Below are 15683 nucleotides of genomic sequence, written 5' to 3' on the forward strand. Positions count from 1 at the left end.
TTTCTGCAAATAACCTTTACAGTCGGGATATAGTCACAACATCTGGACCTTAGTTCTGATTCCACCACCACTAGCCTGTTAACAATTAATTATTCTCTGGGTGTTGCTTTCATCATTTATAAAATAAAAGATTGCAGCTATACTATATCCGTGGTCCTCACACTATATGACATGGCAAACTCTTTGCAACAGGCAGTGAAATGCTGATTGCTCTAATTCTACTGCATGAATTAGGAACACTTTGCCTATAAAAAAATATGACCTGTCATTGTAAGTTGCTTAATGAAATAGATATGTAATAAAACAAAATAGAACCACAATTGTGCGCATGCACATCCATTAAGAACTTGGCTGGAAACCAACAGAGGACTGAGGGTGGCTTAGATTTGTAGTTAATTGTCATTTCTTTCTTTACCTTGTCACCTGCTCCTGGGCAGTATCAGACAAGAAGTAACATGCAGAACACATTTAGTCAAGAATTGTGAGAAAAAATTGCAAAGAACACTGCAGAAATGGTTTTGTTTTTTTTTTCAAACTGGACAAGGAGTGCCCTCATTTGATTTGGGAGAACACCCTGGTTCAGCTCATGGAATACCTCTCTTTTGCAGCACACTTGGGAATAATAAAGAAATCTCCTTTCGGTACTAAAATTCTATTATTTTTAACACCCCTTCCCCTATGTTTGGTGTCTTTTCTGGGGGAATAAATGTTCCAGTTAGATAATACCTAACTGTGGCCTGCAGAAAGGTCACTTTATCCAGCATAAGCGAGAGCAAAATCGCTCTGGGCATCTCCTACTCCCTCTGTCAGCCTCTGTCTAATCAATTTATGGCCCTTCTTTGAAAAGTAAAATCCTATCCACTTAGTTGCTCTCCATGGTCTCTCTTATTTACAGAACACTGAACCAAGAGCCGTAATAAATCTGTTTATGAAGAAGTGCAAGAATACCTTAATTTTAAATTCCAGCTGGGAGTTAATTGTGTACATCATTTCCGTCCTTTCCATCTTCCGGGCTCCTTCATTGCAGAGTCGAACCAACTGGGAACACACAAACATAAGGAGGGGTAAGAGGCCAAGGAGAGAACCCTCCCTTTCAAATGCAGCTCTCTTGCAGAAAATGATTAGCACTTGGGAAGCTCCAGAGACTCATTTCTGACAACTGAAGAACTCAGAGTTTTACAGAGTTAAGCCACTGTACTCAGTTAAAAGTAGTGTCATTAGGACATCAACACAGAAGGAAAAAAATTTCATGAAAATGGCATATGTCCTTCATGCATTATGACATCACCCCCTCTACTCTACACACTGGTTCCTCAGAGGGGCCCTGTGTCATTCCTCCTCTCCCTCACCCAGGGAACGTCACCCAAGCCACTGGGCCCACTGCACCTGTCTCCTCATTCCCAAGACAGAGCGTAGGTATAAAGGACATGGCCAGTCACAGAAGGCTGAAAAAGGGAAACCTTCTTGTAAGTGAAGTCCAATGGTCTAGGATTCTTCAAGGATGACCAAGCTAAAAGAACTTCACTTTAATTAGCAGCAATGAATTTCTCTACAACTCCATGTATTCTCAGTCTTTTGGTGAGGGCCTGGGATGTTGTTATCTATAATAGGACACAAGTAGGTGGTCTTTGTCCACAGTGCCCAGCACACAGCATGTGGAACACTTGTCATTTCTTATGTAAGAACCACAGAAGCATCCGAAGTTATGATATATTTATTTCTAATAAGCCCCTTCCAACAGCACCAGGGCTTATGGTAATGAAGTAACCTGGAAAAGCTGATAACCACAGGATAAAGGCTGACTGCCAGGAGAACCAACCAGGTGACTAGAAAAAGGGTTCAAATTTCCAGCCCTACACCCCAAGCTTCTGGAGAGAGAAGAGGGGCTAGAAATCGATTTGATTACTCCATGGGGTCAGAAGCTCCCAGAGTTGGGACCTTCCTGACCTCACCTTATCCCTTTAATATCCTTTGTGATACACTGGTAATCTAGTAAGTAAACGGTTTTCCTGTGTTCTGTAATGAACATAATGAAGCCTCCACAAAAATCCTTGTACTAGGACATCCAGCCCAAAAGTGACCTCACCCGCTTTGACAAATGGTCCCGTGACATTCGGCTGCAGCGGCAAAAGGCTACTCTCCATAAGTGTCTGAAGTCCTGCCACTAACCAGTTCACCCAGACCTCGGACCGCCAAACAGCTACTCAACTGCTCAAACTGGCCCAAGTACAGACCAGAGACCAAGCAAGAAAAGAAGCAGTGATTGTTGACCTGGGCTGAGAGAAAAGTGGCTGACAAAGGCGACGTCCCCACCAAAGGGCCAGCTGTCCCTCGAACGAGGGTTAATACTCTCACCACCTTGGTGGAGAGCAAAACGGTCCAGCTGGTCGTGACTGCACATGATGGGCCTCACCCAGTGGCCCTCTTCCTGCCTGCCCTGTGCCATAAGATGGGGGTCACCTATTGCATTATTAAGAGGAAGGCTGGCTGCGGCATCTAGTCTACTGGAAGACCTGCACCACCGTCCCCTTCACACAGGTTAACTCAGAAGGAAAGGAGTTCTGGCTAAGCCGGTGGAAGCTATCAGGAGCAATTACAACGATAGATATGGTAAGATCTGTCACCACTGGGGAGGCAAAGTCCTAGGTCCAATGCTGATGGCTCACATTGCCAAGCTGAAAAGGCAAAGACTAAAGAACTGGCCACCAATGTGGGTTAAGAGTGCATTGTTGAGTCTTCTGTACATAAAAGTAATCAAAATTGTCCTTCAAAGAATATCCCTATAGTCGGGGTTGGTGAACATGAATGCATCCACGTGCCAGCAGGGTGGTGCACCCCAAACTCCATGGGGTCAGGAACTCCCAGGGTTGGGACCCTTCCTGACCTCACCTTCTCTCTTTATCTGGCTATTCACTCGTATCCTTTAATATCCCTTGTGATACACTGGTAATCTAGTAAGTAAATGGTTTTCCTGTGTTCTGTGAGCTAATCTAGTAAATTAACCAAAACGAAGAGGGGATTGTGGGAACTTCCAACTTATTTTCGCCTGTCACTAAGAAGCACAGGTGACAACCTGGACTTACAACTGGGAACCAAGTTAGGTGGAGGACAGTTCTGTGGGACCGAGCCCTTATCCTGTGGGATATGATGCAATCTACAGGTAGAGTAAAAACTGAACTGAATTGTAAAATACCCAATTGGCACAGAATTGTGAGTGTGTAGAACTGCTCCCCCAACCCCCTATATTTGGTGAACTGAAGTGCCAGAAGTGAAGCTTTCTGTGAGTAGTACTGAGAGTAGAGGAGACACACAGGAGTGTCTCCTTTACATTGCACTTCAACATAATTAGTTCACTGCCCTAAATCAAAACAAATGTTTCCAATTTCTTATTGATTAAAAAATCTGTACAGTCCTGGCCAGTTGGCTCAGTGGTAGAGAGTTGCCCAGCGTGTGGAAGTCCCGGGTTCGCTTCCTAACCAGGGCACACAGGAGAAGCGCTCATCTGCTTCTCCACCCTTCCCCTCTCCTTCCTCTCTATCTCTCTCTCCCCCTCCTGCAGCCAAGGCTCCATTGGAGCCAAGTTGGCCCGGGCACTGAGGACGGCTCCATGGCCTCTGCCTCAGGCACTAGAATGGCTCCAGTTGCAACGGAGTAACAGTCTAGACGGGCAGAGCATCACCCCTTAGTGGGCATACCAGTGGATCCCAGTTGGGCACATGCGGGAGTCTGTCTCTCTGTCTCCCCGCTTCTCACTTCAGAAAATTACAAAAAAAAAAAAAATCTGTACAAAATGTCCATCACAAGAACTACCAGCCATAAACACAATGTGATTATTAAAAATAAAAGCTGGAAGTTTCAGTTGGATTTCTTTTTAACATGACTATTAAATAATACATGCCCGCTGTTTAAAAATAAAAATGGTAATACATAAGGAAATAAAATGGGTCCTAAAAGGTTCTGACCTGGTCCCGCTCCACAGAGTAACTGGAAAAAGGTTGGGTTATACACTTGCTCTTTTTTTTCTAGGCTTATGTGAATATATAAACATATGTGTACAGAAATGTTTATTTTTGTAAGTGAATTATTCTGTTTGCCTGTGACTTGATTTTTTTCAATTACCAATGTTACCTCTAATAAATATAACATGCACTGAAAAAAAAGTTTGCGTTGTTCCTGCTTTGTTGTCAGGTGCTGGGGTTATAATAGATAAGAGATACACAATCTCTATTTTCATTCAAAGGCAGAGGAGAGATGCCATCATTACAGATTGAGATCTTCAAGTAAAAAAATAAAAACAGGGGAGTGGGGAGGAGGAAGGTCGAAAAGGAGGCCTCTCCCGAGGGAACAGCTCGAGCAAAGGGCCAACAACGGGGAAGCACTGGTGCACAGGAGAAAGTAAAAGATCCGCCTGACACAGGGAAGTCGCACAAGTTGAAGCTACAGAGATGGGTCAAGGTCAAAGCACGTAGCTGTTAAGGTGTCTGGATTGCAAAGAGTGCAAAGAAAAGCCAGCAGCAAGCTTTTGGCAGGAGAGTGACATGATGCAACTTTCGCTATAATCGCATGGGCTTTCCAAAGTGTCACTGATGATGGACTTAACTTAAATGATCTCCAAATGCTTAACAGAGGTCTACCTAGACTTGGAGGCTCCATCTCTCTTCAGTTACAGCTTAGCTTTAGGTCTGATTGGTCTGGAAAATTCACTGATGCAGAGACTGACAGCTAAACCTGATCAAAGCTAGGAGCCAAAAATGCCCTGGCTGGGTGAGGGCCAACTTCAAATTGCAACATCCTCCAAGGACCGAGACACAGCAAGAGTGCAATCTGGTTAGGCAGCCACTACTCACTTTTAGGACACTTTTAAGATTTCTCTAGAGGAATATGATCACGGTTTTCAAACCTATGTCCCCACCTTGGTTTGTCACCTAGGGTCTCCATTCAACTACTTAGATGACCTCTCTTCTCAGATGTCTCATAGCCATCTCAAACTCAGAATGAGAATGCCCACACCTGAGCATCACCTCCATCACCCCCAACTGCCCCATGCTCCCTACCTCAGTGATGGAGACCCCAGCATCACCCACTTCTCCAAGCCAGAAAATGTGGTCCTCACAGACACCTCCCTCTCCTTTGTCCCCCACCTCCAAACAGTCCTCACGTCTCTTTTTTGTTTCTGTCCTGCTGTTCATGTCCCTCCATCGCCCTTTTCCCTGAACTCAGTCTCAAACTTCTTCTCACCGGCATTACTGGCCCCCGAACTTTTTCTTCTCTACCTAAAATGTTTAGACAATATTCCTAAATTCCAATCTAATTATGAAATTCCTAAGCTGAAACCTTTAAAAGGCTCCCCACAGCACAACCATGATCTGGCGCCGACGTTCTGATGACCCTTAACCTCTCCCTGCTCTGATCTTGCTACCAAATTTCTGTCTAAAACTCCATGCTCCAACCTGTCTGCGAACTTTCACGTGTGCTTCCCTAGCCTGAATCCCTTCACCCCACTGTGCCACGGGCCCCTCTTGTCTTGATGCATGTCCCTCTGTTTGTTTTTCAGGAATCATCTCAGGTATCAATTATCCAAAAGGACAGGAGAGCAAAGACTGTACGATTTTCATATTTATAAGTCCAGTGCCAGGCCCAGCCCAGCACATGAGACACAATGAACACTCAGTAAATGTTTTTGTATAAACAAACTGCCTTCAGAGACAATTTAAGTCATTTTTACAAAAAAGGACAGCCTGGCCAAGTAGCTCAGTTAGTTGGTTAGAGTGTCGTCCCACTATGCTAAGGTTGTAGGTTCAATCCCCAATCAGGGCACATATAAAAATCAACCAATGAATGCATAAATAAGTGGAACAACAGATTAATGTTTCCCTCCTTCACTCCCTCCCCTCTCTCAAAAAATCAATAAATTTAAAAAGAATTTTTAAAAATAAGGAACTCCTTTATAGTTATTTCATTTTAAAATGAAAAGGAAAAGTGGAATTTTTAAGTTTGAGTTATCATCTTATTTCGCAAATGTCCAAATGTCAACTCCATTAGCAAAAGATGGAGTTATGCCACCATTGCAGGAGAATATGCACCAGAGAGCATGTTAAAAACAAGAGTTCCCCAAATGTCTTAAACACTGGTATCTGTGGACAGCTGAATGGCTATTCTGAAGGGACAAACACTAAGTTGGATCGGTGCAATCTGGTGTTTTTATTAAAATCAGCCTCTGTGTATCAAAGCTGTGCCTTCTCTCAGCATCTGTCAAAGCTTTATTAAATTTACTCACTGATCTTTTTGTTTTAGGCCAAGTTTATTTTTAAAAAAAAGTCAAACTCTCCTATAAAAAATATAAATAAAAACAAAATAAAATTTTCAATCTATCAAGTTCACAGAGAGTAAAAGAATATTTGGTGCCAGGAAGTATACAATAAGATAGACACTTACAAACAGTTCTTCTGGTGATCGTGGACATGGAACAACCTTTCTTGAAGGCACCTGGGAAGCTTTAAAGCATACCTACATTTTTGTCCCAATAAACTCACTTCTAGAAATTTATCTTTCGAAATATTCAGATGAGCACGATCATTTACGTAAAACAATGTGCATGCCACATTACTTAGTAAATGGAATGGATTCCATACCAATCCACTTTAAGTGTTCATTTACATCCATAAACTAATGCTGAATAGAAACCCAACTGGAAGGCTATGTATGTACTATAGTGGTAATAGTCATTATCTTTGATTAAATTACTGATACATTTTATTTTGTGTCTCTTACTTGAATTTTCAAAACTTCCTATAACATAACTTACTTTATTTTAAAAACATACCTTTGTAAACTTTAAATACATTCTTATAGAGCAGTATTCGGAGTGAAAAAAATAAACCTACTATTTCCTCCCTTCCACACTCCTCCACTCCTCTCTCCCTTTATCATATAGGTCACCATGCTTAAAAGTCTGATATGTATAATTCTGGAACTATTTCTATATGTGTATATAAACACCCTTATGATCCAGAATTCATCACACTAGTAGTATTCTGCAACTGAATGTTCCTCACACAATGAGAAGTCTGCAATCCGGAAGAAGGTGCTAAGCTGACCATGCTGGTGCCTCAATGCTGGACTTCCCAACCTCCAAAACAGAAACAGCTTCCTGTTTATAAGCCACCCAGCCTGTGGTGTTCTGTTCTAGCAGCCCAAGTGAATTAAGACACAGAGACGCTTGGTCTTAATACAAAGAAATATGTCAGAAAAATAAATAACTAGCTCATATATGACTGGCAAGAATGAGGATAAGTATAACTGAGTCAATTTAAAGTTGATTAAAAAGTACTCTACAGCAAAGTTGTACAAGGATATACCAAACTCAAAGGTGGTATGGAGCTTTGTTATGTTTTGGAAGCCATCATTACCTCTGACCCCTGGCCTCACCCGTATGGTATCTTCACGGACTTTCCTTTCCTTCTACTGCTTTCTCTTAGCTAGCTATTCCTATCAGCATTTAAACATACCCACAGTTTTCAAATCCTTAAACTAAAAAGACTCTCGTTTACTTCCCTTTCAGCTATAGTTCTCTCTCTCTTTCTACTCACAGCCCCATTGTTGAAACAGAGAGCTCTCCTTGCTGGCTGGCTGCACGTTTAGCTCGCCCGCTCATTCCTCAGCACACTCTCATCTGGCTCCCTAAGCCCTCACTGCAGGCATACGAGCTGCTGCTGAGAAAGCCAGTGAACCAATGAAGCTTCACTCATTATTTCACTTCAGCTTCAGAGCACTCAGCAAGGCTGGCCTTCCTTCGACCAGCTCATTTGCTATCTTGCCAGGCTATTATGGTTGTCTTCCTTCTTTGGTAGGTTCTGTTTAGATGTTTAAGTCTCCTCTTCTGGTTCCTTTTCTCTGAACAACATGAATGTTGGTGCTGTTCATGGTTCTGGCTCAAACTCACTACTTTTCTTATTTTACACACTCTTTCAGGGTAAATCTCAGCCACTCTCCCAGCTTCAAAAATCACCCATGTGTTGATGATTCCCAAATTCATGCCTCCAATTCTAGTCTTACTGAGCCCCTGACCTACTTAATTCACCCATCCTGGATATCCCATAGGAATCCCAATGACACCATATCCAAACGGAACTCATCAGCTACTCTCATGTTTCTGCTGGAGAGATAAGTAAGAGCATCTATCTAGCTACCCAAGCCAGACTATATATTCCTTCACTTCTGACCTCAGTATGTTCATCCATTCAGTTCCCATGCCTACCTTCCCAAAATGACAGGTCTGTTTCTCTCCATCTATCACCTCAGTATACACCACTGTCATGTCTAGCCTAATCAATTATAAAAAGCCTCATAATTGCCCCCCCACTGTCACCTTCACAAGACATTTATTTATAGCTTCTGCATCATCTTAGCATAAAGTCCACAATTTGAACATGGCTCACCAGTACTCTCTTTGAGACCAGACTCTATAGTCACATAAAGAACATTCCAATTCCTCAAATTCTCCACTTTCTTGCCTTTGGGGTTTCTATACATACCCAAGATAATCTCTCCCTGGCTTATAGCTACTCTTACTTTAGGTTCAGCTCAAACATTACTATCTTGCCACTCACCATCCTTTACTATAATTCCTATTGAATGTCTGTCTTCCCTTTTACATAAAACATTTCACAAGGGCAATAACCACAACTGTCTTATTCATCACCTTACTGTCAAGGGCTGGCATTATGCCTGGTACAGTAGTTGATACACAGTATATTTATTTAATGATAGAATGAATAAACAATTATTCAGATACAATAACAAAATGAGACATCTATAGGCTCTTAAAGCAAGACTGGCACTGTAAAAAATACATATTTCATTTGAGTAAAGCAAACATTTTGTCTTTCAGCTATCTAAAGAATGCCGTGCAAGTGGCTATGAGAACCAACCAATTTTCAGCATCAAACCCATTCTCTTCTGAGCTACTTGAATGATCAGTTACTCAACAGTTACTCACTGTCTGATCAGTTACTCAACAATTACCTTGCTCACTTCCTTTAAGGCCCTTTTACAGGCTTCATATTTCGAAGAGTCTTTAGGTGTTTTTTGACAGATAGTCTGCAATGAAGTAAAAGAAGAAAAAAAATAAACTAATTTATTTTATTATGTACAACAAAACCAATGCCCAGACATACCCTCTAGTGTCATAGCAAATTTAACAATGATTTAAACCAGGGGTCAGAAACTATGGCTCGCGAGCCAGACGTGGCTCTTTTGATGGCTGCATCTGGCTCGCAGACAAATCTTAAAAAAAAAACAAACGTTAAAAATATAAAACATTCTCATGTATTACAATCCATTCATTTCCTACTACTCATGTTCATAGTTGTGGGTGGCTGGAGTCAATCACAGCTGTCCTCCGGGACAACAGCAAATTTTTATTGGATAATGCGTAACTTACACGGGTCATTGCATGGCTCTCATGGAATTACATTTTAAAATATGTGGCGTTCATGGCTCTCTCAGCCAAAAAGGTTCCCAACCCCTGATTTAACAATATTACAGATGGGCATGCTGATTACATCAAAATCCAATTACAAAACTAGAACATAATCTTTAAACACACAGAATCCAAGTAAATCCAGGAAATGACTAAGAAAGAGGAGAAACTTCAGAGGTGGATGAACCTGATTTCAAATCAGAGTTCTGTCTACTACTGGCTATCTGACTTTGGGCAAGCCATGACCTCTCTCTGTATAAGCCTCAGTTTCCTCATCTGTAAATTCAGGATGATGCCAACTATGTTCCCAGATGGCTGCAGGGATTAAATGATGACACATGTGAAGTTCTTCATGAGTCTCTGGCATACAGCAGGCCCTCAATAAATAATAAAAGTGCTTTAATTGTCACCATCATCATCATTAGAGGTTAACTAATTTTGCAGATGACACAACTGAATAAAAAAAATCAAGAAAAAAAGGCTGCAAAATTTTCTCCTGATATATTTATACAGCAATATTTGTGATGGTAAAATAAGGCTTAAAGAAGGTCAATTCAAGGTAAACAATGATTCTGAAACTATACCTATTCAAAACTAACAAAACCGTTTTAATTGTTAAAAATGTTCACTCCCATTAAGCTTAAAAGAACCTCAAAACAAGTTTAATTCTCCAAATGAAGTAAAATTAAAGAGAGTATGTTTCAAGTACATTTAGAGTCTGCCTCGGTGGCCAGCCTCACACGAGGACAGATTAGGCACAGGTCTCAGGCGAACGGGGAAGACAGCTGGGACCTAGCAACACACTGCTGCGGGGAAGGCAGAGAAGACCAGGCCTGCAGTCTGAGGTCAGGCGTAAGGACTGTGATACATGAAACGACAGAAGGAACACAGAGGTACCATCGGTGCATTTATATTAATAGTTCTCAATATATATTGTATATTTCTTAGTTATGACCCCATCAGAAATACATTTAACACTGCAGCCAGTACACATGCAAACAAAAATGGAATGTGTTTGGTTTTTTTAGATTTTTTTTTATTTATTCATTTTTATTAGAAGAGAGGGGAGAGAGAGAGAGAGGAAGAGATAGAGAGAGAACAGGGAGGAGCAGGAAGCATCAACTCCCATATGTGCCTTGACCAGGCAAGCCCAGGGTTTTAAACCAGCGACCTCAGCATCCAGGTTGACACTTTATCCACTGTGCCACCACAGGTCAGGCCTGTTCTTTTTTAAGGAAATAATATTTAACCACATTATGAACTGTGTACATATCATGTACTGTATGTTCTAATTGTTTAAGAACAGTGCCCATTTTTCAAAAATCAATTATTTGACTCACTAATGGATATGAAAGCAGTTTGAGAAATAATGGTTTATGGCCCTGAGAGCAGACTTCTTAACTAAGTTCATAGTGTCTCTGCACACTTCAATATCATGTAAATTTTGTGCATCATAAATTTTCTAGGAAGAACGATTATAGCTTTACTTAGAATCTCAGAATGATCTCTAACCAAAAAAGTTTAGAGCCCACTGGACGATATTGGCATAAACCTCCAACATAGTATGTTAGGTTTTATGACTCCCAATCTATTCAAGCAATTAACAGAGAGAATATAAAAGGCTGGGAGATCGCAACACACACAGAGTCTAAGGAAACGTGGCTGAAATGTCTTTTCATAAGAAGACAGAAAAGAACCCTGAAAAGTCAGACCTTTATAAGACACTGTACATTTAGAAAGCACTCATTTCTTATTTAAAATAGTAAAGTTTAAATTATTCTCTATATAACTCAAAGTTTTATATTTTTTACAAAAGTTTTATAAGTCATGTAATATAAATCCTTTTTTTAATGATTTTTTATTTATTGATTTGAGAGAGAGAGAGAGAGAGAGCAATATCAACCTGTTTCTGTATGTGCCCTGATCAAGGATCCAATCACCAGTAAATGACTCCCTTACTTCTGATAAATCATAACCAGAAAAAGCACAGTAGCTGCTCCTTGAAGGTATCTTTGAAAACTCGCAATAATATCACCGAGCACACGCCTGTGTGTTGTATTACTAACTTAGTCAAGAAACACTGTGTATTGTCAGGCATAATATTTACTATTTAATTCATTTTCATGCTGACCCTGCAAGTACCTGTCATTCTTAGTTTCAGAAGAAGTTGAACAATTTGCCTAGGATCACACAGTAAAGAGGCAGAGTGAGAATTTGTACCCAGATCTCTCACTCCAGAGCCAAAACTTGACCTCATCTAGTTTATATATCAGAGCCCCTTCTTCTGAGCGCTATGGGTGTTCAGGTAGGAAGGAAGCTCATCCCGGTTAGTGGTATCAAGGAGGGCTTCAGGAGAGAAGGCGCACTGGGGCTAATGGACAATAGATGTGCTTGTTTTGACCGTGTGGAAATGGAACGTGGAGAAGTAAGTGGAAGCCAAGGACAATGTGAACAAGATGCAGAGTGGGAAAGTTGGGCATAGGTGGGGATGGAACCTTAAAAAAACAAAAAATCTTTCAGCCTTGGCCGGTTGGCTCAGTGGTAGAGCGTCGGCCTGGTGTGCAGGAGTCCCAGGTTCGATTCCTAGCCAGAGCACACAGGAGAAGCGCCCATCTGCTTCTCCACCCTTCCCCTTCTCCTTCCTCTCTGTCTCTCTCTTCCCCTCCCGCAGCCAAGGCTCCATTGGAGCAAAGTTGGCCAGGGCGCTGAGGATGGCTCTGTGGCCTCTGCCTCAGGTGCTAGAATGGCTCTGGTCACAACAGAGCAACGCCCCAGATGGGCAAAGCGTCGCCCCTGGTGGGCGTGCCGGGTGGATCCCGGTCAGGCGCATGTGGGAGTCTGTCTGACTGCCTCCCCGTTTCCAATTTCAGAAAAATACAAAACAAAAAAAACCTTTCAAAGTCAAAATTTGGTTTTGATAACCAGGCTGCATTGTATCCTTACAATAATAAATACTGATCACACACAAAAAAAATTAGAGAGCTAAACTTTCAAAATTCTGCAGGCTTTTCAATGTTTACAGGAAGTTCTAAATTACAGGTCATGGATGGGGAAGACTGTGAAGATAGTAAGCAGCTTGTAGTGAACTCAGAGACAGCAGGGTGCTGTAAATTCTGAGACAATCAGCACAAGCTCTCCAAAACCATGCAGCAGAACCAAGAAGTGACTGTGATCACACACTTTGACTCATTGTGAAATCTCAATCCTCATTTAGAATATAGCTTAGAATTTTTTTAAAGATTTTATCTGTTGATTTTAGAGAGGAGAGAGAGAGAAAAAGAAGCTGTGGAGGAGCGGGAAGTATCAACTCATAGTAGTTGTTCTGGTATGTGCCTTGACCTGGCAAGCCCAGGGCTTCAAACCAGGGATCACAACACTCCAGGCCGATGCTCTATCCATTGCACAGGATAGGTGAATATAGCTTAGAATTTATAATGGGTTATAGAAGACACAATTTATTTGGTAACCTTCCTAAATCATAATTTTTGCTTTATTTTTATTCCGTGTTTGAATTTGTACAAATCAAGAATGCTAAAAACGACCTTATGCTAACATTATGATCCAATTTTAAAGTAGAACTAGGACAAAATATTTCACTTTGATCAAAAAAACGGTATTTGATCATGTAGCTAGATGGCAGCTGTGTTGGGCAGCCCTATTCTTGTTTCATAGACACCACTGCAGGTCCAGCTCTTCCAGCGCCCAGGTCCTGGGACCACTGCCTCCTCTCCTCCCAGGGGCACTGTATACCCTGCAGCATCTACTCACTCCTCCTAGCTCTGTCTTCCAACTCTTCAAAATCAATACCCATTTTCTTCATCAATGTTCCCTAAAATGAGAAGGAAGCTGGACTTTCCTCACCCACTTTGTGCAATGCAAGATAGAGGCAAGATATAGGCAAATTTATGCCTTGTGAGGTTGAAGTCTTTTTTCTACAGTATCTTGGAACACTGCAGGAGAGGGAGGAGCTTAATGATGGGCCTGTGGAAACTGAGGCCTAGAGAGATTAAATGAGTTGCCCAAGGTCACAGGCCTAGTGGCTCGGCCGGAATGAGAATCCAGAAGTACTGACTTCAAGAAATCAATATTCTTCCCATTTCATGGGAAGCATGTTGAGTTAGTAATGTACTCTAAATTCTTTAGTGACATACAAACCTCAATTGAAGTTTATTTCCAAAGGTATTAGACAAAAGCAAGACTTTCCAACCGAATAGCACCTTCCCACTTAATTGGGAGACTTTGTAGAGGGGGTCACATATTAATGGGAAAGAACAGTAATTTTCTTAATCAGATTATGGCACTACAGCTGATGCCAGAGGAAAGAGCCACCCAATCATGTCTTACGTCCATCAGCAGGGGAAGGCGAGTCACCCTCTGCATGGGGAGAATGAGGAAAGAGATCATGGGTAAGTTCCTACAGTCTTCGTGGGACTCGATTCTCGACAATACTTCCTTAAAAGATGGATTGGTGGCTCTGAGGAAAACATAGAGAGAAGAGACTTCAATATGTTGCCTCCTGAAGTTAAGAAGCAAATATAAATGTATAGTAGCATGAAATACTGTGATAAATTCAGATGTTATCAATGATATTTAAATATATAGAACAACATGAATACATAATTACATAGATGGCTTGTCTAGCTTTTATAGTCAAGACTGAATATAAGATATGAATTTAAGGTAACAGTATGAACAATAAGATGAAATGTATGCGCCAGAAATTTATAGAAGTGGAAAGTAAATAAATGAGACAATGGCATCGTAATGGTGAATGTATCAATTACAAATTAGTTTACAGACTGGACCTCATGTCTGATCATTTGTAAACATTTTATTAAAAAGATGACAAATTATTTGTTTTTGCCACTTCTCTAGCCCTAGACAACAATCTAAAAAAAATATGTCAGACTGGATTCACTAACTAGGAGGCTTTTGGAATATTTCAAAGCATTTATGACAGAAAAACGTCTGACTACTGTCAGAGTATTTCTTCTCTCCCAGTGACGTAAAATACAGTAATAATATTGCCACAACATTTTAATGAAATTTAGCAAGATGCACTGACACGTGCGATCCTATGTGGAACCACCAACATAACTTTTCAGAGAGGTCAAGAGGGGATTACAGTAAGAATGGAGCCTCACAAAGGTCCCAACTTGGTCAGACCTCGCATTTGGTAAAGACAGAAGTCAAACCAAGATCTCCTGACTTTCAGTGGGTGCCTCTACCTCTTTCTCTCCCCATTCCCTCACTGCACCCCAGGAGGAGCTGTGGCAAGCTCCACTGTGACTTGCAAAAAGGAGGTAGGGAAAGGATGGTCCTGCCTTCTGTAATCTCATGTTGGAGGCAAAGGCAGGCCAAGAAGCAGGGCGGTGGCGACTGAGACCTTTAAAAAAATGTATTTTGAAAATTTGATGATTTGGTTCATGTCTGCTAAAAATAAATTAGAAAATACTCAGAATAGCAAATTAAAAGAAATTTCACATCAGTATATTAATTTCATTTTCTCAAAATAAGGAGTTTTAAGTTTCCCCTCCTGCCAGTTGAAACAATTTTTAGGAAGTTAAAAGAAAAAAAAAATCAAACTCTAAAACAGTTGCATCTTTATTTATTTTTTTAAAATATGTGTGTGTTTTTTAATTCTTATTTATTAATTTTTAGGAAGAGGCAGGAAGAGGGAGGAAGAGAGGGAGAGAGAGAAGGAGAGAGAGAGAAACATCAATTTGCTGTTCCACTGATTTATACATTCCATGGTTGATTCTTGTCTGTGCCTGACCTGGAACTTGCAACCTTGGCAGTTGGAGATGCCATCTAACTAACTGCGCTACCCAGCAGGGCTAAGCCACCGGCATCTCTTAAGTCACGTAGCTCTTACTTAGTCTCCCACCTCTGAAGAGTCTGATTACACAGTCTGGGATGAAGCCTAGGCTTTGTCTTTTGCTTGTTTTCAGATTCCCAGGAGTTTCCAAAGTGCAAGTAAAGTTGCATGTCACTGTCCTAACTGTAAATTCACATCAGTTGCTACAAAGCTCCTGTAAACACAACTACTAGTTTCCACGTGAAAGCTCAAATGATGGTAACATAAAGCTAATTTCAATAAAACTTTTAATTTTTAAGAGTTACATAATGTACAGCAGTTTCCATTCACATTCTTTTTAACTCTACCAAAAAAAAATAAAAATGAAATATAGCTCTGATTTAA

At 40.9% G+C, this 15683-nt stretch overlaps 1 protein-coding gene and 1 pseudogene across 2 annotated transcripts in view; one reads left to right on the forward strand and one right to left on the reverse strand.

Annotated features, from left to right (window-relative positions):
- The window catches only part of ARHGEF26 (Rho guanine nucleotide exchange factor 26), a 136132-nt gene that overhangs the window by 40079 nt on the left and 80370 nt on the right, over positions 1-15683 (reverse strand). Inside the window, exons 7-9 of one of the 2 annotated variants that reach the window (XM_066259058.1) lie at positions 13826-13955; positions 9025-9099; positions 949-1038 (exon numbers count right to left, since the gene is read on the reverse strand). In XM_066259058.1, the coding sequence (XP_066115155.1) occupies positions 949-1038; positions 9025-9099; positions 13826-13955 (295 nt within the window). The remainder of the gene's footprint in view (positions 1-948; positions 1039-9024; positions 9100-13825; positions 13956-15683) is intronic. The other variant, XM_066259059.1, reaches the window with a different exon arrangement.
- LOC136323769 (large ribosomal subunit protein eL8-like) lies at positions 1428-2719 on the forward strand (annotated as a pseudogene).

This window comes from Saccopteryx bilineata, chromosome 2 (genome assembly GCF_036850765.1).
Source record: "Saccopteryx bilineata isolate mSacBil1 chromosome 2, mSacBil1_pri_phased_curated, whole genome shotgun sequence".
NCBI classification, from domain to species: Eukaryota; Metazoa; Chordata; class Mammalia; order Chiroptera; family Emballonuridae; genus Saccopteryx; species Saccopteryx bilineata.